The 24,688-nt window shown below is 47.9% G+C and overlaps 5 protein-coding genes across 7 annotated transcripts; all 5 read right to left on the bottom strand.

The window, feature by feature from the left end:
- Nucleotides 1-139: 139 nt before the first annotated feature.
- Nucleotides 140-2,541, bottom strand: LOC138237283 (zona pellucida sperm-binding protein 3-like). 2 transcript variants are annotated; one of them, XM_069186840.1, is made up of 9 exons: nt 2,163-2,541; nt 1,969-2,087; nt 1,777-1,880; nt 1,405-1,582; nt 1,213-1,330; nt 1,047-1,132; nt 860-972; nt 408-533; nt 140-290 (listed from the first exon to the last, which is right to left on the bottom strand). In XM_069186840.1, exons 1-9 carry the CDS (start codon nt 2,538-2,540, stop codon nt 160-162), a joined length of 1,353 nt encoding a protein of 450 aa, XP_069042941.1. In that variant the 5' UTR covers nt 2,541; the 3' UTR covers nt 140-159. The 2 variants fall into 2 exon arrangements, with proteins under 2 accessions (XP_069042941.1, XP_069042940.1); XM_069186839.1 differs by having other exon boundaries at nt 408-539; nt 2,163-2,540.
- A 1,784-nt stretch (nt 2,542-4,325) lies between these two features.
- LOC138237267 (zona pellucida sperm-binding protein 4-like) lies at nt 4,326-5,735 on the bottom strand. Its single transcript, XM_069186837.1, has 7 exons — nt 5,653-5,735; nt 5,450-5,577; nt 5,173-5,362; nt 4,940-5,087; nt 4,783-4,858; nt 4,550-4,675; nt 4,326-4,472 (listed from the first exon to the last, which is right to left on the bottom strand). Exons 1-7 carry the CDS (start codon nt 5,715-5,717, stop codon nt 4,342-4,344), a joined length of 864 nt encoding a protein of 287 aa, XP_069042938.1. The 5' UTR covers nt 5,718-5,735; the 3' UTR covers nt 4,326-4,341.
- A 3,027-nt stretch (nt 5,736-8,762) lies between these two features.
- LOC138216039 (zona pellucida sperm-binding protein 3-like) lies at nt 8,763-11,160 on the bottom strand. Of its 2 annotated transcripts, none has more exons than XM_069186834.1 (9): nt 10,786-11,160; nt 10,592-10,710; nt 10,400-10,503; nt 10,028-10,205; nt 9,836-9,953; nt 9,670-9,755; nt 9,483-9,595; nt 9,031-9,162; nt 8,763-8,913 (listed from the first exon to the last, which is right to left on the bottom strand). In XM_069186834.1, exons 1-9 carry the CDS (start codon nt 11,134-11,136, stop codon nt 8,783-8,785), a joined length of 1,332 nt encoding a protein of 443 aa, XP_069042935.1. In that variant the 5' UTR covers nt 11,137-11,160; the 3' UTR covers nt 8,763-8,782. The 2 variants fall into 2 exon arrangements, with proteins under 2 accessions (XP_069042935.1, XP_069042936.1); XM_069186835.1 differs by having other exon boundaries at nt 9,031-9,156.
- A 1,788-nt stretch (nt 11,161-12,948) lies between these two features.
- LOC138237251 (zona pellucida sperm-binding protein 4-like) lies at nt 12,949-14,935 on the bottom strand. The gene is made up of 9 exons (XM_069186836.1): nt 14,722-14,935; nt 14,453-14,640; nt 14,276-14,373; nt 14,073-14,200; nt 13,796-13,985; nt 13,563-13,710; nt 13,406-13,481; nt 13,173-13,298; nt 12,949-13,095 (listed from the first exon to the last, which is right to left on the bottom strand). Exons 1-9 carry the CDS (start codon nt 14,933-14,935, stop codon nt 12,965-12,967), a joined length of 1,299 nt encoding a protein of 432 aa, XP_069042937.1. The 3' UTR covers nt 12,949-12,964.
- Nucleotides 14,936-22,186: 7,251 nt separating this feature from the next.
- On the bottom strand, nt 22,187-24,688 carry LOC102690862 (RING finger protein 227). The gene is made up of 2 exons (XM_006627327.3): nt 24,116-24,688; nt 22,187-23,442 (listed from the first exon to the last, which is right to left on the bottom strand). Exons 1-2 carry the CDS (start codon nt 24,612-24,614, stop codon nt 23,384-23,386), a joined length of 558 nt encoding a protein of 185 aa, XP_006627390.1. The 5' UTR covers nt 24,615-24,688; the 3' UTR covers nt 22,187-23,383.

Here is a 24,688-nt window from a genome sequence, read left to right as displayed (position 1 = left end):
AAGCCCACCCTCTGCCCACAGTGCTTGTGGCAAAGACACTGAACAGGGTAGCATGATGAGGACACGAGAGGTCAGCGCAATAAGCAGGTGTCAAGGTCTACTGCACTGGATTAAGAAAGGAACAAGTATCACACAGAGAGACAGTTTCCAATCCCTCCTTTATTTCTCCACAGTCAGCTCAGTGGATTTACTCTGCAGTCTCCTGTAAAGGACAGTCCCCAGCACAGCCACACAGACCAGCCCCACCACTGCCCCCAGAGCAGCCAGGATCACAGGCTCAGCAGACACTCCTGGAAAGAGAGGACAGGTTAGCTCACACTGCTCTACCATAGAGATGCTTTCAGACCAGTTCAGTCCCACTGAGACCCCAGTCAGTATACAGGTTGGGTACTAAAGGCTTCCTCTACCTGTTACATCACCTTCCTCCTGTGCTCTCAGCTGAGACCTCTGACCTTCCACCTCTGCTGGGCGGTCAGCCTGCTCTCCCAGCACAAACAGAGGACCAACTGTGGCATCGCCTTCCCACTCAGCAGCTGCAACTGGAAGGAATTCTGGATTGAAATACCTACAGCGCTGCAGAAGACAGCATTCACTTTCACATAAGCCTGACCAGGACTTAAGGAGCATGCTGGAGGGAAGGACACCCTTTGGAACGCTCCTTTTCATGTAGCAATCCAGAGAACAGTTGCCTACATTCCCCAAGAATAAGAGCATACAGTGTCATGGTTTTCTATGAAGACTTCTGCTCCCAATCCCTCAATGTACCAATGTTCATACTACTGGAGTGGAACACTAGCCTCTACAAGAACTAGAATCCTCTCTTCTCATTTTGAGGAAACCACAAGCAAGAGAGTCTCACCCTCTTTAGATCCCAGATCCCTCTTCATTCTCATCCAGTGCCTGGATTTGGTAGTAGGACAGCTGGAGTCACAGCAGCTGCACACCTGATCACTCCCATCCACAGACGTCCACCTACAGCAGGACAGGCATCACTGCAGACACCCGCATCAAAGCACATTGCGGGCAACAGCCTCCTCCTCACTTACACATTCCCAGTAGTGTAGCAGGCCTTGTTCAGGGAGTCCACACTCTGGGAAGCAGCAGTCACCTTCAGAAGGCAGGTGATGTAGATCTGGAACAGCACACCTTCAGTCAGAGGCTCCACTGCAGCTAAACCTCCTCACAGCCCAGAGGCCACAGGAAGACACTCACTGAGCTCCTGGCATCTTGATAGAACCTGAAGGCATCCAGCTTCATCCTCAGCTTGCCGTCCTGGGGTCTTGGCATGAACTGAGAACTGGAGCCTGTAGTTTTGGCATCAGTCAGGCACCTGGGGGAGAGGGGAGGTCATTGCAAGTGCACCGTCTGCACAGCAGTTCCTCCATCAGAAGGCACAGGACTCACCCATGATTCTCAATGAAGGCATATCTGGGGGTAGAGGTCTGGTCAGGCACCAGGGTGGCCACACAGCTGTCCACAAAGAGCCGGAGGGGCTGGTGGTCAGCCTGGCTGACGGAGGCTTCAATATTCAGGACGTCCCCCAGGTAGAACACGTTGGAGGTCCTTGGGGAGCTCCAGTCATCTAGCATTGGAGAGGAGCCATTACAGGAAGATAGCAGAGAACCAGATGAACAGATCCCTTCAAAGAGCTCCGGTTACTGGGAGCAAACCTTCATAGACCCCCAGTCAAGCTAATTCAACAAAGCAATCTTCTCTAGCAGACATCCCCAGTGCGAAAGGGAGTCTTGCTGCACCTCTCCCTACAGGAGCACATACCAGCCATGAGCACCAGGGAGAAATCCAGGACATCCTCCGCAGACTTGGTGGAAGTGTAGGGGACCCAGGTGGGCTTCAGGGCGCTGCTGCTCACATTGTGAAACCTGGGAAAGAGACTCCAGCAGAGTGACACAGTCCTTATTCAGCCCTGGAGCTCCGTGGACCCTGCAGGACAGCAGATGCCTCCCTCACCTCATGTAGCGACACTCAATACCGACAACGGCGCCATTCGTTCTCACGATGGGGGTGTTGGCAATCGCCCGCGGGGTGTAGTTGAGAGAGAAGTTGTACACTAGCTCCTCTGGTGCGCTCTAGGAGAGAAGCGACGGGTGAAGCCGGCACACCATTAAAATATGAAGCTATGATGTCAAAGCCGGGCACCCTACCGTCAGCGAACTACGACATGCCTGCAGCTCGGACTCGAAGATCAGGACCTGCGCCGCGTCGTCTTGCCTTGTGGCCGCACAGCCTCCCAGACTGACGTCCGAGGAGTTGAGCAGCTGACCGGTACCGAACAGGTCTCTCCTGACTTGCACCACGATTTGACTCTCCCCGCACGCTACCGACACAGCCCGCACGAGCGGCGTATCCTGCTGTGGAAACCGAGGAACGTCGTAAAACACAGCCCCCTTGTGCGTGATACCGGTTCGCCGTCCGGGAACTGAGCGCCATGTAGCGGCGTCACAGAAACGCCCGAACACCAAGAAGCTGAAGAGAGAAATGCCCGAAACCCACATTTTGCTTCCCACAGAGAACAAATCCATGATACCTACTGTTTGCCAAGTACGTCTTTTTAAAGGCACACAGATATTCTCTCTTAATGGGGTTCAGGTTTGCCGACAGAGAAAGCAGATTCTCACGTGAACAAACCCCGTGTCCGCTCGTACTGAGGAGCCCGGATAGAGCGCGAGAGTCGGGGAAGATCAGAGCAGCGATCAGGAAACAGTGCCGAGTCTGTTGAAAACTGTCCGAATAGGAACCGGTGTTGTTTTACGTATTCTTTTATTTCATGTTTCCATTTTCTCCGGCTGAGTCAGTACGTTCTGTTGTAATTACGCATTGTGATCCAATTTCTACCTTAAATATCGTCCCAGTGCTGGCTGTGAAGACGTCCAGGGGGTGCACTTTGTAACCTTCCTTGAGGATTTTCAGAAAATAAAAATGTAAAATACAGCAAAATTCAGTCCACTTCAAGCTAGGATTAAATCGCTGCTGATAACGTATTCTTAGTCAAATATGTTTTTGGCTTACTGTTAAATCACATCGGACATTATAGAAAATGTAGGCAGGCCTTTCAATGTGTAGTTTTATCTTACATTTCGTTTAACATGAATCCTAAATCCACTCTAATTACGTCTTAATTTGCGCTACACGTGTGATTTCAGATCAATGAACTGATTAGTCGTGTTGCAGAGACAAACCCGCTACATTAGAGCACCAGAAAGCGAATGAGACAGTGTCGCGTAAGCAGGCGTGTGATCGAGAAGCCTGCGATGTTGGCGCTGATGAAGGAGCTGCAGCCAGATGAGAGAACACGTGTACTCTGTGCCTGCGGGCTGAAATCGCACACATTAAGAAAATAAGTTTAATATTTTCGACATTTAAAGTACTGCTTTAGAATAATTACCACGTACGCTGGTGGTTTAAAATACAAGTTGAAAGAGGTCAGTCTTATTGCACGTTCAGCAAGGTTTAATCTTTAAAAGTTAATGCCTCGTTTTTCTTTCAGATGAGGGCTTCCGAATCACGTAGTGAATTGAGATTGGTTAAAAATCCCCAAAGGTTCCTCTTCGAGCTTTTAACAGGAAGAAAAGTCTCTCAAATTGTAATCGAAGCAAATATAGCCGAAAATATTTGCAGTGCCAATAATCTATGCTGATCGCAATATTCAATTGCATGATTAATCACCAATTCCAACTTTTTATACTCGACATACAGATGACCAAAGTTTAGTAATACTGCCCACTGCACCTCCCCCATCACTAATTCCCTTTCAAATGGGACTTTTGTGATCAATAATGTTGATGTTTACAAGTGAAACTCAAACTACTTTGATTATATATTTGTTCATGGATCCGTATCTCCCAAATGACCTCCCAGGTACCCCAAGTCCAATCCCACCACCTCCCTCTCTCTCCAGAGAGCAGAAGCCAAGACCACAGATTATCCCGCTCTAAAGCCACTTCCTGGATTGCGTGACATCAGTCCTGTGTGAGGAGCAGGCAGTATTGCCGCAGTAAGTGGAGGTACGAAGTCAGTTCCCCTACAGTCGCTGCAAGGGGAACAGCACTGCCGCTGACTCCAAGCAGCACCTGCAGTATTAATGACCTTCCTCAGTGGTCAGATTACCAAGACGAAGGAGAGGGAGCAGACTGTGGTTCTGGAAGAGGTTTCAGAGCTGGATGCAGAAAAGGCCTCTTACTGCAATAATCATTACATTGAGCTGTTAAGCAGTGTTTTTGCCACCATTCCTTCTAGAAAGAAGCAGCTGTAAGCGTCTTAGACATCATTAAGAGAGTGAATAAGAAAAAGGCTGAGGAGGACCAGAGTTCACTTCTCCCTTTATTATGCTCCAGTTACATCTTTGTTCTGTGTACAAGGTCTGAATCTCCACACAGCTACCAGCAGCAGCGCAGAGACCACAAGCACAGTGGAGGCAGCTACTGCCAGCAAGACATAGCTGAAGACCTGGGGCACTGAGGAGAGAGCAGGCAGCAGTCAGTACACAGCCAGAGCAACACGCCAACACCGCTCACACAGTGGAGCCTCTCACCTTCAGGCCAGAGCCGATGCGCTTCACCCTGGGCTGGGAGCTCAGAGGCAGTCAGGATCACTTCTCCACTAGAGACCACTGCAGTGTCTTTGGAGGAGCCCCCGCGTGCTGCAGCAGCTGCCCTTCCTGGAAGAGGAACAGAAGAACTGCTGGGAGGACTGACGACCAGGATTCAGCAGCCAACAGGTACCCCTCAGCTGGAGCACTGGAGCCGACATGCGACAGGTACTCACTCCTCCTGCTGCAGGTTGGGACACAGCGGTCAGTAGCAGTCGGCTGGCACACTGCTGCACTGCAGTGGATGTAGACCTGGAGAGAGCAGAGCAGGGGTGAGAGAAGGTCAGCTGCCCTCGGGGATCAAGCTGGTGCCTCCCAGCCACGGCTCCTTACCGTCTCCTTCAGGGGGAGCTGGGAGGCAGGGTCCACAAAAGTGAACATCCGGACCATGAAGCGCTGGTAGTGCGTTGGGTACAGCAGCCCTGAGGAGCCGCCCACAGGGATCAGAGTGGTCTGGTAGTCGTCATCTCTGTATGGGCACCTGCAGCAGGAGGAGAAGGGTGAGAGCTCTGCCAGCAGGGGTCAGCAGTGGGGAATCCAGCAAGAGCTACAGGAGGACAGGTTACCCAGCAACCAGGAGGCTCCACTGGGGCTGGCTCAGAGGGCTTGGGGTGGAAGTGGCCCAGCAGTCTCCCAGCGTCAGGACAATATTGGGATCCGTCCTCTGCAAGATGTGAACCTCCACATACACAGGATCCTGCAGGACCTTGGTCACAGGGTAGTCACCCTCACTGTAGTAGGAGTCATACTGCTCTCCTGAGGAGGAGGAGGAGGAGGAGGGAGCTTGAGCACTATTTCACCCTGCAGGGCAGCCGAGCAGAGCTGAAGGCTCAGCACAGGTACCTCTTGCCAGTTGGAGCTCCACACGGAGAGGTCCTGGGGACACTGCTGGAGGGGGTGGAGAGACCGTATAGACCACTGCCTGCAGAGGAACCAGCTCATCATCTGCATACCTGCACTGGAAGAACAGCCTGCAGGAAGAAGCCAGCCATCAGGAACTGGCACAGGCCGAGGGGAGCCGAGGAAGGAGAAGGCAACCTGCCCACCTGTAGGCACTGTCCCTCGTGATGGAGCCATCAGGTCCCGGCCTCACCTCGAAGCTGGAGTTCATCAGGTTCTCATACACTACAGCACTAGCCTCCACCTGGAACAGGGGTGGGGACATGACAGGCACAGCCTGCACACACTGGCACTCTGGGAACAAGACACTGGCTGCAACTCACCCTCATCCTGGTGCCACAGGCACTGACTGGGAACTTGAACATGGCAAAGCCAGCAGTGGTGCCAACAGGGCCACAGGCTGCACTGCCACCCCCCAGCAGACTGACCGAGTCCAGGCTCAGCGGAGGGCTGGTGGCATTCCTGGACACCACAACCACAAACTGACCATCCCTGGTGCACTGCACAGTCACTGAGGGGATACAAAGGCTGGATTCAGTCCCATTATAAAAAAAGGAGTCCTGCTCTGAAGTGCTCAGGTTACACAAACCCACCATCATTCCCATAGTAGCAGCGCCTCTGGCTTGTCTGATCAAAGCAACAGTTTCCTGCTTCACAGTCGGCTCTCGTGACGGTCGGGTCTCCACACACCACCTTGTCATTATCGCTCACCAGACATTTCTGATTCTGGGTTAGAGCCACATCCAGCAGCACAAAAAGCCAGGCACACAGACTCCACACTTTCCCACTAACCCCAGACTTCTCCATGGCGGAACTCGGAGAGGAACTAGAGGAAAGCCGCGCTCAGCGCCTTAAGTTCTCTCTGCGCGCTGATTGGCTGAGCTCGGCGATTGGACAGCAGCAGGCTGAAGCGGGCGCACGAGGACGTCAGACGCTCTGCGCGTCTCCAGGGTCAGGAATTGAGTCCAGGTGCGCAGATCGCTCTGCTGGTTCCCTCCAGCGTCATTTTTGAGCCAGGAATCGTTTGATCTTGCTTTAGCGACTGGTTTAACGAAAAACGACTCGAAACACTGCTTCGATTCCTTTGGAGCATAGCGTTACCATACTGTCCACTGCTCCGAAGTCCGTATGAAAAGGCGCGTGACCAGGCTGAACGCGACTTCATGGCGTCACACTGTTTCGAAATGCTTCAAATGTTTTGCCGGGATTCGGCATAGGAAAAATTAAGAGCAAGCTGGTGATCTGGGATCACAACGTTTTGACCCAATACACATACATAGAAAGTACAAAAATATCTCTCTGTTCCCCGATTTGTGATTGGGTGCTACCTGTCATCACCTCATTTGCCACACCCTCGAAAAGTTTGTAACGTTATATAAAGCCTGTCTAAGCCTCGTTTTTTTCGCGAAGTCTTGCCTCAACCTCCTGAGTCGTGTTCTTCCAGTGAGCCTGTTTTCCTGCCTCCACCTAGTTTCTTTCTTTGACTCCGAGCCTGCCTTGTCCACAGTACCCTGGGAGCTCCTGTTTGAACCTTCGCCTGTACACTGACTTTGATGTGTGAGAATTCATAACAAATAGGATCTCCGCTTCGTAAGAATGATAGCAAATCATAACTTAAAAAGTACTGCACTGAAACCTTTGTGGAAAGCAATTGCAGAAATAAAGATGAAGGTAAAACGCCTAAATCGAGAGCCATCAGTAGCAAGGGAGGTGAGATCAGCAAAGCTGTGAAGATGGGAAAGTTTGATAAAAAACGTTCTAGAACTGTGCCTGGGTTGTGGACCTCAGGTATGCTTTAATCCGCTTGAGCTCTGAGGAGAGCGGCTACAGGTTGAATTCACACCTCCATTTAATAAAACACTGGAGAAGCCGCGCGGAAAGCAATACGTTTTAATGCCGGTTATAATCGCTGAACTGCGCTTTCACGCTTTTGTCTGGGTAGGGCCGATTTGTAGACATACGGCATGTGTACAATTGCGGCAAACGAGAATCTGCTCACTTCTAGCAAGAAAAACCTCGAATAGTCGACGGCTCTAGCTTGACAATGGGCCATGTCTACCGTTTGTTAGTTAATTGGATGTAACGGAGCCCAAACCAAATGAAATACATAGGATTACATTTTATGCATTTTTACAATGGCTGGTTTCGGCGTTGCCCTCTTTCGAGATCTCTTATCCCGATTTTCTTTTCTATTCTTCAGAAACAAATTACGATCTCAATGCTAATGGGCCATTTTCGGACATTAGTAAACTCCTCAGCTGCAACAGAAAGAGGTAGCAGAAGGAATTTTCCACTCGCATCTCAACATGATGCATCATGTTCGAGAGAGACAGGAAGCTGGAGCGGCGGTTTTCAGCCTTCGTTTACATCTCTTCTGCTCATGCAAGCTAATTTTGTTTAGGCTCTTGTCTTAGACTGTACTGTGTATTAGAACGAAGTCCTAAGTACAATACTGTTTAGAAAAATCTAAACTCCATCCACATAGTTTGATAATACTGTAGAGCCATGCGCACGCAGGGCGGGCTGGAAAGAGCGCTTGGGGGGCGGGATTAGGGGACTGTACTGTATATAGGGGGAGAGAGGCTGGAAACAGGCTCCTCCCTTCGTGTCTGTTAGTGTAGGTGTAGCGCTGTAATCCCTGTCCCCGCTTCTGATTAACCACTTCTCCCGAGTCCTACGCCCGCTCCATTCGGTACCGAACGCCGCGGTCATACCAAAACATTTTCACCTCAGAACGAAGTAAAAAAGTCAGACCCCTTAAAACGTGTTACTCCATAAAATCAAAAAACGAGAACCATACGAGGCGTCTCAGTGACAGTAAAGAGCCCCACATGGCAACACCAGAAACGTGGCTGCCCTCTACCCTTCATAAAGGATGCCGTGTCAACTAGAACCTGAATTAGAAGCACAATCAACCGTCCATGTGCTGCTGGCAGGGACCTGTAACAGGCTGGAGTCCAGGCTGCTCCCGTGAGTACTACAGCAGCCATCATCAGCTGCAGAGAAGCTCCCCACCCATAGCATCTACTCTACAGAGTGGAGCTGCAGTTTAATGCTTAGCATCTGCACAAGAAAGGCAGTCAGACTAGCTGACTGGAGCCAGTGCAGTAACAGCCCAAGCCCACCCTCTGCCCACAGTGCTTGTGGCAAAGACACTGAACAGGGTAGCATGATGAGGACACGAGAGGTCAGCGCAATAAGCAGGTGTCAAGGTCTACTGCACTGGATTAAGAAAGGAACAAGTATCACACAGAGAGACAGTTTCCAATCCCTCCTTTATTTCTCCACAGTCAGCTCAGTGGATTTACTCTGCAGTCTCCTGTAAAGGACAGTCCCCAGCACAGCCACACAGACCAGCCCCACCACTGCCCCCAGAGCAGCCAGGATCACAGGCTCAGCAGACACTCCTGGAAAGAGAGGACAGGTTAGCTCACACTGCTCTACCATAGAGATGCTTTCAGACCAGTTCAGTCCCACTGAGACCCCAGTCAGTATACAGGTTGGGTACTAAAGGCTTCCTCTACCTGTTACATCACCTTCCTCCTGTGCTCTCAGCTGAGACCTCTGACCTTCCACCTCTGCTGGGCGGTCAGCCTGCTCTCCCAGCACAAACAGAGGACCAACTGTGGCATCGCCTTCCCACTCAGCAGCTGCAACTGGAAGGAATTCTGGATTGAAATACCTACAGCGCTGCAGAAGACAGCATTCACTTTCACATAAGCCTGACCAGGACTTAAGGAGCATGCTGGAGGGAAGGACACCCTTTGGAACGCTCCTTTTCATGTAGCAATCCAGAGAACAGTTGCCTACATTCCCCAAGAATAAGAGCATACAGTGTCATGGTTTTCTATGAAGACTTCTGCTCCCAATCCCTCAATGTACCAATGTTCATACTACTGGAGTGGAACACTAGCCTCTACAAGAACTAGAATCCTCTCTTCTCATTTTGAGGAAACCACAAGCAAGAGAGTCTCACCCTCTTTAGATCCCAGATCCCTCTTCATTCTCATCCAGTGCCTGGATTTGGTAGTAGGACAGCTGGAGTCACAGCAGCTGCACACCTGATCACTCCCATCCACAGACGTCCACCTACAGCAGGACAGGCATCACTGCAGACACCCGCATCAAAGCACATTGCGGGCAACAGCCTCCTCCTCACTTACACATTCCCAGTAGTGTAGCAGGCCTTGTTCAGGGAGTCCACACTCTGGGAAGCAGCAGTCACCTTCAGAAGGCAGGTGATGTAGATCTGGAACAGCACACCTTCAGTCAGAGGCTCCACTGCAGCTAAACCTCCTCACAGCCCAGAGGCCACAGGAAGACACTCACTGAGCTCCTGGCATCTTGATAGAACCTGAAGGCATCCAGCTTCATCCTCAGCTTGCCGTCCTGGGGTCTTGGCATGAACTGAGAACTGGAGCCTGTAGTTTTGGCATCAGTCAGGCACCTGGGGGAGAGGGGAGGTCATTGCAAGTGCACCGTCTGCACAGCAGTTCCTCCATCAGAAGGCACAGGACTCACCCATGATTCTCAATGAAGGCATATCTGGGGGTAGAGGTCTGGTCAGGCACCAGGGTGGCCACACAGCTGTCCACAAAGAGCCGGAGGGGCTGGTGGTCAGCCTGGCTGACGGAGGCTTCAATATTCAGGACGTCCCCCAGGTAGAACACGTTGGAGGTCCTTGGGGAGCTCCAGTCATCTAGCATTGGAGAGGAGCCATTACAGGAAGATAGCAGAGAACCAGATGAACAGATCCCTTCAAAGAGCTCCGGTTACTGGGAGCAAACCTTCATAGACCCCCAGTCAAGCTAATTCAACAAAGCAATCTTCTCTAGCAGACATCCCCAGTGCGAAAGGGAGTCTTGCTGCACCTCTCCCTACAGGAGCACATACCAGCCATGAGCACCAGGGAGAAATCCAGGACATCCTCCGCAGACTTGGTGGAAGTGTAGGGGACCCAGGTGGGCTTCAGGGCGCTGCTGCTCACATTGTGAAACCTGGGAAAGAGACTCCAGCAGAGTGACACAGTCCTTATTCAGCCCTGGAGCTCCGTGGACCCTGCAGGACAGCAGATGCCTCCCTCACCTCATGTAGCGACACTCAATACCGACAACGGCGCCATTCGTTCTCACGATGGGGGTGTTGGCAATCGCCCGCGGGGTGTAGTTGAGAGAGAAGTTGTACACTAGCTCCTCTGGTGCGCTCTAGGAGAGAAGCGACGGGTGAAGCCGGCACACCATTAAAATATGAAGCTATGATGTCAAAGCCGGGCACCCTACCGTCAGCGAACTACGACACGCCTGCAGCTCGGACTCGAAGATCAGGACCTGCGCCGCGTCGTCTTGCCTTGTGGCCGCACAGCCTCCCAGACTGACGTCCGAGGAGTTGAGCAGCTGACCGGTACCGAACAGGTCTCTCCTGACTTGCACCACGATTTGACTCTCCCCGCACGCTACCGACACAGCCCGCACGAGCGGCGTATCCTGCTGTGGAAACCGAGGAACGTCGTAAAACACAGCCCCCTTGTGCGTGATACCGGTTCGCCGTCCGGGAACTGAGCGCCATGTAGCGGCGTCACAGAAACGCCCGAACACCAAGAAGCTGAAGAGAGAAATGCCCGAAACCCACATTTTGCTTCCCACAGAGAACAAATCCATGATACCTACTGTTTGCCAAGTACGTCTTTTTAAAGGCACACAGATATTCTCTCTTAATGGGGTTCAGGTTTGCCGACAGAGAAAGCAGATTCTCACGTGAACAAACCCCGTGTCCGCTCGTACTGAGGAGCCCGGATAGAGCGCGAGAGTCGGGGAAGATCAGAGCAGCGATCAGGAAACAGTGCCGAGTCTGTTGAAAACTGTCCGAATAGGAACCGGTGTTGTTTTACGTATTCTTTTATTTCATGTTTCCATTTTCTCCGGCTGAGTCAGTACGTTCTGTTGTAATTACGCATTGTGATCCAATTTCTACCTTAAATATCGTCCCAGTGCTGGCTGTGAAGACGTCCAGGGGGTGCACTTTGTAACCTTCCTTGAGGATTTTCAGAAAATAAAAATGTAAAATACAGCAAAATTCAGTCCACTTCAAGCTAGGATTAAATCGCTGCTGATAACGTATTCTTAGTCAAATATGTTTTTGGCTTACTGTTAAATCACATCGGACATTATAGAAAATGTAGGCAGGCCTTTCAATGTGTAGTTTTATCTTACATTTCGTTTAACATGAATCCTAAATCCACTCTAATTACGTCTTAATTTGCGCTACACGTGTGATTTCAGATCAATGAACTGATTAGTCGTGTTGCAGAGACAAACCCGCTACATTAGAGCACCAGAAAGCGAATGAGACAGTGTCGCGTAAGCAGGCGTGTGATCGAGAAGCCTGCGATGTTGGCGCTGATGAAGGAGCTGCAGCCAGATGAGAGAACACGTGTACTCTGTGCCTGCGGGCTGAAATCGCACACATTAAGAAAATAAGTTTAATATTTTCGACATTTAAAGTACTGCTTTAGAATAATTACCACGTACGCTGGTGGTTTAAAATACAAGTTGAAAGAGGTCAGTCTTATTGCACGTTCAGCAAGGTTTAATCTTTAAAAGTTAATGCCTCGTTTTTCTTTCAGATGAGGGCTTCCGAATCACGTAGTGAATTGAGATTGGTTAAAAATCCCCAAAGGTTCCTCTTCGAGCTTTTAACAGGAAGAAAAGTCTCTCAAATTGTAATCGAAGCAAATATAGCCGAAAATATTTGCAGTGCCAATAATCTATGCTGATCGCAATATTCAATTGCATGATTAATCACCAATTCCAACTTTTTATACTCGACATACAGATGACCAAAGTTTAGTAATACTGCCCACTGCACCTCCCCCATCACTAATTCCCTTTCAAATGGGACTTTTGTGATCAATAATGTTGATGTTTACAAGTGAAACTCAAACTACTTTGATTATATATTTGTTCATGGATCCGTATCTCCCAAATGACCTCCCAGGTACCCCAAGTCCAATCCCGCCACCTCCCTCTCTCTCCAGAGAGCAGAAGCCAAGACCACAGATTATCCCGCTCTAAAGCCACTTCCTGGATTGCGTGACATCAGTCCTGTGTGAGGAGCAGGCAGTATTGCCGCAGTAAGTGGAGGTACGAAGTCAGTTCCCCTACAGTCGCTGCAAGGGGAACAGCACTGCCGCTGACTCCAAGCAGCACCTGCAGTATTAATGACCTTCCTCAGTGGTCAGATTACCAAGACGAAGGAGAGGGAGCAGACTGTGGTTCTGGAAGAGGTTTCAGAGCTGGATGCAGAAAAGGCCTCTTACTGCAATAATCATTACATTGAGCTGTTAAGCAGTGTTTTTGCCACCATTCCTTCTAGAAAGAAGCAGCTGTAAGCGTCTTAGACATCATTAAGAGAGTGAATAAGAAAAAGGCTGAGGAGGACCAGAGTTCACTTCTCCCTTTATTATGCTCCAGTTACATCTTTGTTCTGTGTACAAGGTCTGAATCTCCACACAGCTACCAGCAGCAGCGCAGAGACCACAAGCACAGTGGAGGCAGCTACTGCCAGCAAGACATAGCTGAAGACCTGGGGCACTGAGGAGAGAGCAGGCAGCAGTCAGTACACAGCCAGAGCAACACGCCAACACCGCTCACACAGTGGAGCCTCTCACCTTCAGGCCAGAGCCGATGCGCTTCACCCTGGGCTGGGAGCTCAGAGGCAGTCAGGATCACTTCTCCACTAGAGACCACTGCAGTGTCTTTGGAGGAGCCCCCGCGTGCTGCAGCAGCTGCCCTTCCTGGAAGAGGAACAGAAGAACTGCTGGGAGGACTGACGACCAGGATTCAGCAGCCAACAGGTACCCCTCAGCTGGAGCACTGGAGCCGACATGCGACAGGTACTCACTCCTCCTGCTGCAGGTTGGGACACAGCGGTCAGTAGCAGTCGGCTGGCACACTGCTGCACTGCAGTGGATGTAGACCTGGAGAGAGCAGAGCAGGGGTGAGAGAAGGTCAGCTGCCCTCGGGGATCAAGCTGGTGCCTCCCAGCCACGGCTCCTTACCGTCTCCTTCAGGGGGAGCTGGGAGGCAGGGTCCACAAAAGTGAACATCCGGACCATGAAGCGCTGGTAGTGCGTTGGGTACAGCAGCCCTGAGGAGCCGCCCACAGGGATCAGAGTGGTCTGGTAGTCGTCATCTCTGTATGGGCACCTGCAGCAGGAGGAGAAGGGTGAGAGCTCTGCCAGCAGGGGTCAGCAGTGGGGAATCCAGCAAGAGCTACAGGAGGACAGGTTACCCAGCAACCAGGAGGCTCCACTGGGGCTGGCTCAGAGGGCTTGGGGTGGAAGTGGCCCAGCAGTCTCCCAGCGTCAGGACAATATTGGGATCCGTCCTCTGCAAGATGTGAACCTCCACATACACAGGATCCTGCAGGACCTTGGTCACAGGGTAGTCACCCTCACTGTAGTAGGAGTCATACTGCTCTCCTGAGGAGGAGGAGGAGGAGGAGGGAGCTTGAGCACTATTTCACCCTGCAGGGCAGCCGAGCAGAGCTGAAGGCTCAGCACAGGTACCTCTTGCCAGTTGGAGCTCCACACGGAGAGGTCCTGGGGACACTGCTGGAGGGGGTGGAGAGACCGTATAGACCACTGCCTGCAGAGGAACCAGCTCATCATCTGCATACCTGCACTGGAAGAACAGCCTGCAGGAAGAAGCCAGCCATCAGGAACTGGCACAGGCCGAGGGGAGCCGAGGAAGGAGAAGGCAACCTGCCCACCTGTAGGCACTGTCCCTCGTGATGGAGCCATCAGGTCCCGGCCTCACCTCGAAGCTGGAGTTCATCAGGTTCTCATACACTACAGCACTAGCCTCCACCTGGAACAGGGGTGGGGACATGACAGGCACAGCCTGCACACACTGGCACTCTGGGAACAAGACACTGGCTGCAACTCACCCTCATCCTGGTGCCACAGGCACTGACTGGGAACTTGAACATGGCAAAGCCAGCAGTGGTGCCAACAGGGCCACAGGCTGCACTGCCACCCCCCAGCAGACTGACCGAGTCCAGGCTCAGTGGAGGGCTGGTGGCATTCCTGGACACCACAACCACAAACTGACCATCCCTGGTGCACTGCACAGTCACTGAGGGGATACAAAGGCTGGATTCAATCCCATTATAAAAAAGGAGTCCTGCTCTGAAGTGCTCAGGTTACACAAACCCACCATCATTCCCATAGTAGCAGCGCCTCTGGCTTGTCTGATCAAAGCAACAGTTTCCTGCTTCACAGTCGGCTCTCGTGACGGTTGGGTCTCCACACACCACCTTGTCATTATCGCTCACCAGACATTTCTGATTCTGGGCTAGAGCCACATCCAGCAACACAAAAAGCCAGGCACACAGACTCCACACTTTCCCACTGCCCCCAGACTTCTCCATGGCAGAACTCGGAGAGGAACTAGAGGAAAGCCGCGCTCAGCGCCTTAAGTTCTCTCTGCGCGCTGATTGGCTGAGCTCGGCGATTGGACAGCAGCAGGCTGAAGCGGGCGCACGAGGACCTCAGACGCTCTGCGCGTCTCCAGGGTCAAGAATTGAGTCCAGGTGCGCAGATTGTACTGCTGTTTTTTTTCGGTATCATTCGATATGTAGATGGCAATTTTTATTTCTCATGGTATTGGAAATCTGTGCATAATAGATTAATTTTTGCCTTACTTTTTGCTTGTATTTTGTCACCCAGTAGACCCTGGTGATTAAATGACCTATACAAATGTTTAGCAAAGATATTAAAATAAAAAAAAACATAAAAACATAAATAGAGAAACTGTCGATAAAAGTAGCACACCCAACACGTTTTTCCATCTTTTCCCTTCTAATTCATGTTTTTACTACTGTGGTCTTTATAATGAATATACTGTTACGTTATTCCAATATTTTATTTTGAGGTGTTTTATAAAATAATAATAACAATTTAATGCTTGATTCTCGGGTAAGCAGTGTGCTATGTCTGGTTCAGCTGTCTTTGACTTTGTGGTAGTTTCGCTTTACCCAGCAGTTTTGCTGCGCTTTGAGAAGGTGTAGCAATTGCAATTTCTTCCCAACAGAGGGCGGTGCGGTCACAGCCTTTCGACAAACTCACTCTGAAGCACTTGATTGTTACCTTATGTTCTTCCTACGCAGCCCTCAGCGCGTGTGTTATTATTCCCAATGTGTTTATTTGTGCGTTGCACTGTTTCAAGCAGTAGCACTGTGTGTTGGAACATAACAGAACGAAACAGATGGCTTCCTGCCATAAAAACACGTTTTGTTTACATCCCCATAAAATCTTTTTTCAATGAGAAGTTAATAATTCCTTTCACTTAAATAATGCTTTTCTAGACACTCACACACCAGGCATAGACTCTCCCCTCCACCATCACCAATGTAGAGCCCCACCTGGATGACAGCCACAGGGCGCCAGTACGCTCCCCACACACCAGCTGTCTGCTTAGGGGAGCAGAGTGATGAATCCAGTTCACAGATCGGGTGTATTAATGATTGGTAAAGGCCAGGGGACAATTTGGCCCGAACACCCCTCCTCTTTTTGAGAAATGCCCTGGAATTCTTAATGACCAGAGACAATCAGGATCTAAGTTCAACGTCTCTTCCAAAGGACGGCACCTTTTTATAGTGTAGTGTCCCCGTCAGTATCCTGGGGCGTTAGGACCCACACATACCGCGGGGTGAATACCACCTAGTGGTCCCACTAACACCTCTTCGAACAGCAACCAACACACTCGGTTCTTTTTGATGTGATGAAAACAACGGGTGCAATTCGTTTTGGTGCAATCTTCTTCTAACGTTCACGAGAAGATCAAAGTTACTCATTTCAAAGAGGTCTTTGTTTGAGATGCAGAATATGTACCAGAAATCTGTTCAATTTACAGATCTGGTTGTCGTGACCCCTCTGTATTTGCGTCATACTCCGAAAAGGAAGGCGCTCTTTTGAAATGTAAAACATCTACTCCACAGGGCTCAAATTGCACAAAACGCAAACCAGTTGTTTTCATCACATCCAGTAATTAAATGTACAGAGTGTGTTGGTACCTTTAAACCGCCTTGTAGACGGTCACGTGATTATCCGAAAACCCAAGGTACTATATACTTAGTTGACGAAAGCAGCACAAACGCTATTTTCAAAGGTAAGAACCGGCAGAAATGCAGCACTAACGAATGAGGTTGGTTAAATCGTTTTGCAGTTTGTTGCGGGGGCAACTTCACGGAGCTAGTTCAGCGTCGGAGTCAGCCAGCAGACATAGTAGCAACAAAAGAACAAGTAATAGGTTTATTCCATGCTGAAAAAAGAAGAAAGAAAACACAACGTTTCGACCGTGGAGCCTTCTTCAGGTGTGACACCTTAGACACATCTGGATCTGCGTCTGTGTCTGGAAGGTTGCCGGTTCAAATCCCGTACCCGGTAGAGGAATCCTTCTCTGGTGATCCCCTGAGCAAGGCCCTTAACCCCAACTGCTCCAGGGGCGCTGTACAATGGCTGACCCTGCGCTCTGACCCCAAGCTTCTTTCCCTGTCTGTGTGTCTCATGGAGAGCAAGCTGGGGTATGTGAGAAGACAAATTCCTAATGCAAGAAGTTGTATAGGGCCAATAAAGTGATGTTGTTTTGTTATAATCAGTCAGTTGGTGAGTCAGGTAGTTGTCACCAAAATCAGAGAGAAGGCAAGAAGAGCAATTGCAGGAGGATTTAAAAAAAAGAAAAACACATTGTGGTAACGGTAACACGTATTAGCACAAATTGTCAAATCCCAAAATGCATGAACACATTTAATTGTTAACAATTAAATTAATAACAACAGAACATCGTAGTGCCTGATTAAACTTAAACTGGGAATTTTAGAACGATGAATTTTTTTTAAAAAAAGCTGTTGTCATCCCTTGGCATGGCTGTCAAAGGGCCTTGTTGTTGACTGTTTTACAAGTCCAGCATGAGAAGTAATTAGAACCGATATTTCCAGTCTGGTATCCAGATACTTTTGTCAGCCTGTACTGATAAATATCGACCCACTTCCGTGGCAACGCGCGTTGTGTGTCTGATGTTGCTAGGCAGGGAGTTCCCTTGTATTTACATTCGGTTTCTTCAGACCCAAACCACAAATATTCTAATTGCGCCTACAATGAACAAAACATCTTGTTTTTGACAAACTCGCAGTTCTGGTTAAAGGGTAATTCAGGTGCAGTCCGTTGATTTAATATGTACAGTGTATATAAGGATCCATATTCCCGTTTTCCCCAAAAGCCTTAGATTCCTGTCTGAGAAACAAACCCAAAGTTTCCAAGAAAAAAAAACTCTCGGAAACTTCGAGAACACAACGAGACATCGATACACTTCTCCATTTATTTCTTTTTCTAATGTTTCCTCCCCAGAATCCCCAATGTTGATGAACAGTTTTACCCAACACAAGAAGTTTAAATTAATATTATGTCTTCACCCAATTAACATGCGTTAATAAGGCACTTTTTAATTTAGAGGTCTGAGCTGTCACCACCACACAGCACGCAACATTTTTTGTCATCCATCAAAACAGACGAAAGCAGACTGCACAGTTTTTTAACCGGCCACAGACAAAACCTTACGCTATTTCTTTCATATTGTACAACACTGTAAGTACTATATACTGTAGTTCAACGTTTTTGCTGATCCTTTCCCGTAAGATATTGTTTCACTAAAGTCTAAATTGGGTTTTAATGATTTCTTTTCGTAGTTTCGGCCAAGAAACCTGTACTGTCTATGTCATTGTGATATCCAAAATATTACATTGCCGAAGACAGTTCAAGGAAGGTTCTAGGCCAAAACAAACATCTTGCAGGTCGTTTTGTTCCGGTCAGTACTGAGGGAGGGGAAGTTCATGCCTGTCCTTGTAGTGTGGGGCGTGGTGGCTAACTGGCTTGTCTCCCAGACAGCGGAGAAAGAGAGCTGCGCCTCCGGTCTGTCTGGAGTCCCCAGCTCTGCTCCTGAAAAGCTTTACTTTGTCAATACAAGTAGTTTTTTTTTCTGCCCCTATCAATTCTCACTGTTTACAGCTCCGATAAAACATGCGGATCAGGATCTCTCCAAGGGTGCATAAAATGGTAATATTATCAACTTCTAGTAGGTTTTGAGCGTTCACTTGTATAACGACGTCTTACTTCAACCTTTAAAGTATACGCATATTAAAAATAACATTTTTTTCGTGTTGTGCGAGTACTTGTTTCGTGTTTTACACACTGTTTAAATGATTGTAATGTTCTTCAGAACCTCTAGGGCAATTTAAACCATTTGTACTACAAGAAAAGTTATTTTTCCTCGGCTAACGCTTTGTAAACAGCACACGCATTGATATTGAACTACGGTGTTTTGTAGTTTTGAAAGATGACAACATTTGTCAACATTTTGATGTAAACACCAATAAACAGTTGGTAATATGTTTGGATACGTGTCACATTGATGTTTTATTCTATTCAGAATAGAAACTACTTAATTACTTTTTTGACAATAGTATTGTAACGCAACGGGTGTTCAGGTGGGTGCCCTTGCCGCATTAGGTCGGCCCTGCACCGTCGGGGGCTCGAACCCGGGACACCCGCCTCATTCAGCAGGGACCCAGCCCGGTGAGCCAAAGAAAGATTTCTCTACAGCCCAGTAGCTGTAGTCCTGCTATCACAGGGAAGGGCGGCGACGTCACCGCTCTTACACACCCTGATGGCCGTATGCGTTACAATATTATCCTCTCCCAGTCCGTACCGCAAAGGTTACAATTTATGTCTGTTGCTAGTGCAAAGTGAATAAAAAAAGAGTATCAGAACTGGCAAGACAGTATAAACAGCCTAATTATCCGAAACCAATGGATTGACTGCGATAAAACACCCCAGAGATCACAAGAGGTATAATAAAAACCTCAGTCAGCAACATGTGAAAATGCACGTGAAACTCTTTAAGGTCTATAAAGTTCAGATTTAGCCACTACCTGTGAATACAATAATCACCACGGACCCGAACTACACTACACAGCGCGTTATTCTCAGTCGCTAAAGAAATAAATCAATACTTTCGAAAATGTACATTGTAACATTTGTAGAGGGGTGTAATTTGACCTCTAATTTTTATCAGGGAGCTGAAAACTGCTGAAGATTAGGTGTGTCAGTTTTCCCAACTTATTATCTTCAAATGTTTTGTTTTCAAACAGTTTTCACAGCGCCTCCCTCTCTGTGGGCGGTCACGGGCCTCCCTGTGCGTGGTTACTAAGGGAGTGTTTAAAAACTCAGCAACAAACAGGCCGGAATGTATGACTAACTGCACGGTTTATAATGTGGCGGTGGCGAGGCTTGCCAGGTGTGGTCTGCGCAATGTCGCGGTACAGCTGGTCTCGTTACAAGAGAAACAGGGGTCGCTGTTTTTATTCCTCGTGTATTCCCTATTTTACGTAATATTAAAATACAAAAAGGTGCTGTATGACATCATCACCCTGAAGATTTTTCTTCCTTTTGTTACTTTCCCGGTCGTAATTAATCAGTCGTTACTTTCTTGAATATTTCTTCTGCAGTTTTTGTGCTTGTTGTGAATTTTCTGCAGCAGTATACGGTATTAGTTTAAGATGCTTCCTATCTCATGCGGATGAGCAACGCTTGTGATCAGTCCCAAGGTCTCCATATGATCTTCCACCTCATGCCCCATGGATATCAGTGCAGTCAACCCACGTATTTTTAAGTTGTGCAAAGCACAGCTGTTCTGACTGGGCTCTTAGAAAGGCCCCAGTGAATCAGAACACAGATATCGTTCTGGCTGAGTTCTGCATTGTGGCTTGTGCAGACCAGCTGGTTGGAGTCACATTCACAAGCAGCAGCCTGAGCAATTTGGTGCCAGGCGTGATATGAATGCATAAAGGCAAAGCCCACACCTTAAGTCATACATTCCCACAGTGGTGTGTGGTAAAGATATCCCTAAATAACCTGATAGCTATTTAACTTCAGATCAATAAGTTAAACATTGAGCATGACTTTTATTTTTTAACTTAGTTAAAAGATAAAGTGTTTTTAAAGAAGGATACAGTATGTTGCTTTTTGGAGTCAGGAAACTTGCTATGTTCAGTGCAAGTGTCAGTTTTACCCATTTTTACAGAAGGAGAATCTCAGATACAATAGCAAGTGGAAATAATGAGCTGTAATATGATGTTGTGATACATACAGTATGCCTTGACATTACTGGCTATGATCAAGTTCTGGTGGTGGCACAGTAGCACAGCAGTGAAGCCCTCGGTTTGATTCCTAGGATTCTATCTGTGTGGAGTTTGTATGTTCTCTCCATGTTCATGTGGGTTTCCTCCCATGGCCCACAAACATACTGAGAGGTTAACTGGGCTTCTGGGAAAATTGGGCCTGGTGTGAATGTGTATGTGTGTCTGTATCTGAGTGTCTGCCCTGTGATGGACTGGCATCCTGTCCAGTGTGTATCCTGCCTTCTGGCCATTATTTGCTGGGATAGGCTCTGGCTCCCCATGAACCCTGGTATTGGATAAAGAGGTTGGAAAATGGAAGGATATAGCTCAGGTCAGAAGTAATAGTAAAGTCTTAAAAAGAGGTATTTGTTTTTAAAATGACATGGAACTCCTTACATTCTAGAATTCCCTTCACAGCATTTTTGTCATAGTCTAACACTCTCCTAATACAGATTGAGATAAAGTGATGGTTTAGTGCAGTATTGTTCAGTAAAAGATAATGACCATATTTTTTACATGAAACCACTCTTACCATAAAACTCTTATGAGTCATGCTATGTGTGCTGTTACGCTATATTTCAGTTTGATTGTGTCCCATACTTTTTTCTTGAGTTGATGCATTTTAGTAGGTCCATTCAGAAGCTTCAGTACGTGTGACAACATCAATCTCAGTGTATTAGCTAAGCTAGATCATTTCCTAAATTAAACCTAACAGTGCAGTACCAAATCAGCTCCAGATCAAACTAAAGCAGATCTTGACTGCAGTGAACCCGGTCAGCACCTGCTCAAACTGAGCTCTGACATCATCCTCTTGGCATTTGAACAATTTGAATTATGAGGAGTACATTATACTACATGTTTTTGCAATGAGCACTTCCGGACCTTGATAAACCTGTGTGGATATGCTGAATTGATTAATTAAGCACCTTCAAACTGCTCCATGTCATTCTCAGCCTTTGTAGTTTCAAATGGCTTCTACAGTGCTGAACAACACAAGTGTTTGCTGGTACAAAAATAAACAATTTAATGAGGCATGAAATTAGGAGACACGGGCACAAGGCTGGTTTGAAGTGATCTTTGTTTTTGTTTTTTCCTCGAATATTCATGAAGTGTTCTGAAAACTAATGGCAATATTGGTCATTCTTGGCCTTCACAAAACACCCGAAGGAACAAACATACACTAGATGTTTTGGAAAGGTTTGGGGAGCGCGTGAGTCTCCGGGAATTGGAAACAGATTTCCAGGGGATACTGGTCTGAATACGAGAAATGGGCGAACCTGTATAGGATGAAGCGGGTAGGAAATGGATGATTTTTCTCTAATGGGGCGGGTATCCAGAGCAACGCTCAGAGCAACGGGTTTTGCCGAAAGCGCCCGTCTCAAAGACGCACGGGACTTTGGCGCTGTAATATTAAAATCCATATAATAATAACAACAACAACGTAGGCATATTTTAAAAATACATTTTTATTACAAAATTATATTTAGCTAATACAAATATTGCTGCACACACCTTTAACAAAATAAATTACGATACCTATATACAGTAACTTAAATTACATACTTGTCAAACAATGCTTCATCTATAAAACAAGAAGATGACACAAAGAGGAGGACAAGACCACACAAACCAGTCTCACAGCTTTCACGTTTAAATTTTCTCCTCAACGTCATCCTTGCACATTCCACAGTTTAGACTAAAGGTCGGCGTTGACGTCATGTTACTTTCGCGGCTGGCTTTCCCCGTATGTCTGAATAAACATAGCGTACATTTCAGCACACAATAAGCAGTCTTGCCCACGGGAGACATAAATACCACTGGGTTTCAGTGGCTTCTACTTGACTAGTGCACACAGATACCTTCTCAAACTTGCCATTTGAAGTATAAGCAATGTGCACGTACATCATGAACTCTTGCCAGTTAACGTTTGGGATATTAAGGACACAAACACAATGGAAGATTCGCTTCTAACTCAGTTACATCACTGAGTCGATTCAGAGCCCCCAAATACTTTGAAAAACTGATTTACAGGGCGACTTTTCCACAGTGGTTCTGTCGAACTAAATCAGCGAAATCTTGAATATAAAATACCACCTTTCTTAAAATTACTTTTAGTGTGGATGTTAAATATTTCCCCAAGGCTTTAGGTTGTTGTTATCAAATAAAGTCGGACCCTTTCGCATTGTACATCACTTCTGTTAGACTATACAGAGCCAGCGTTTACTAACATCTCTAAAAATATAGTGCTTACGTGTATACACGGTAATTTCTAAACGCATTTTTCTGAGAATGTGAATTAAGGTTAGTTTCTGTTTCTTGTCTCTTAGTTCATTTTAAATTAACCTTTTAACGTGACTTGATCGTAGTACAATTATACCGCTGTCTTGGCAGTCTGAAGAATCCCACTTTCCTGTGAGTATCTGTACTTAACATTCTCATTCTGAGAGCTTGAAACACTGAAAATGGTTGACAGCTGCCTTAAAGAAAATAACGCAATGCTATAGCGCAAACAGTCCAAGCAGTCCCGACCCACCAGGCATATCTCCAGGACGCTTTCTGGTGCATATTTCACCACAAGTTAGAAAACCGTGTTGTGACAGGTGCTGTGCGGCGTAGTGGAGACAGTGATCAGCCTATGTACGCTCACATCATCGTGTAGCAAGTCATCAGTGCTATGTCCTTCAGGTCTTCCGATGTGCAGTCTGTAGAGACAGAGAAACCGTGAGATTAAAGTTCCTCGAACTAACATTTAAACCACAGATCTATTGTTCTGGAACAAATATAGAAATTGGGAAGCAGGAGTACGCCTACGCGGGCTTGTCCGGTTGTGCTTTATCTTAGTATTTATTATTTAATCCCTACGCTTCTATTTAAGTCATAAATGTATCACAGAGGAGCTAAAACTCTTATATCCGTATGCATACTTACACAGCCCGTTCAAGCAGGGACGGCGCAATGTTTTACCATTAGAAAATTGTTAAAATATCACGAATGCCATCTACACTGACGTCACAGGTCCAAAGTTTCTGTGCTATAGTAGGACCTAGTGTACATTAACTTTCTCGCATGACCCGCCCTTATTTCAAATGAATGAACATTTTCTTAGCTGAAAAACCTTGTGAAAAAGGATACCTCGTTTAGAAAGCCTACACAGGATTCTATGTGTTGAACATTATAGCCTAACTCGAGGAACACATAATTTAGAATGAAGTTATAAATGGCATCGAAATGATCGGTTTGCGTTTGTACAGCAAGGGCTGTGATGTAAGCTAGTCCAAGCGAGAGTGGGCATATTCTCGCAGTTAGCCAGGAGGAGTTGTATCTGTGTGTTGTTACACTGCGTGGAAGCAGTTCGTGCATTTCGCGGCTACTTACGGATTCCACGCTGTGTGCCGCTGCTAGTGCCCGCGCACTTCTTCCAAAAGCGCTTGATGGACCTCCAGAGTTTGCCTTTTCTGGACAGGGGGGCGTCGCTTTCTTCTCCGGCTGTGCCACAGGGGTCTCTTTCTGGAGGAGCATCACTCGCTCCCTCTTCTTCGGCGTCTTCCCCATCGCTTTGACCGTCGTATCCGTGCAGCACCCCGGCCACCTCCATCCGCTCCAAAACCGCCTCGTCCACCCGGAGTTCTCGCCGGACGCCGGAGGGGCTGGAGACCGACGTGGAACGCCGGCAAAGCGGGCAGACAATGATCGCCGTGTCGCACCGGGGGTCCTCTCGCCGGGTCTCGTCCTCTACTGAGAGGTGTTTGGGACTGAGGGCTAAGGTGAACAGGCACCTCTCGCAAAAAGTGTGGCGACAGCTCAGCTCCCTGGGACAGCGGCGACCGGTGCTATACGCTCGGTAGCAGATCCCGCATTCAAGTTCAGTGCACATCGTTCCGGCACCCTCTACAAGTCAGTAGTATCAGCAGCTCCAACCGTGTCTCTCTTTGGAACTGAAGGTCTTTC

The sequence above is a fragment of the Lepisosteus oculatus genome, chromosome 3 (genome assembly GCF_040954835.1).
Source record: "Lepisosteus oculatus isolate fLepOcu1 chromosome 3, fLepOcu1.hap2, whole genome shotgun sequence".
In the NCBI taxonomy this organism is placed as follows: domain Eukaryota; kingdom Metazoa; phylum Chordata; class Actinopteri; order Semionotiformes; family Lepisosteidae; genus Lepisosteus; species Lepisosteus oculatus.
Note: the sequence above shows the minus strand (reverse complement) of the source record. Positions and strands in the feature narration are given on the sequence as shown.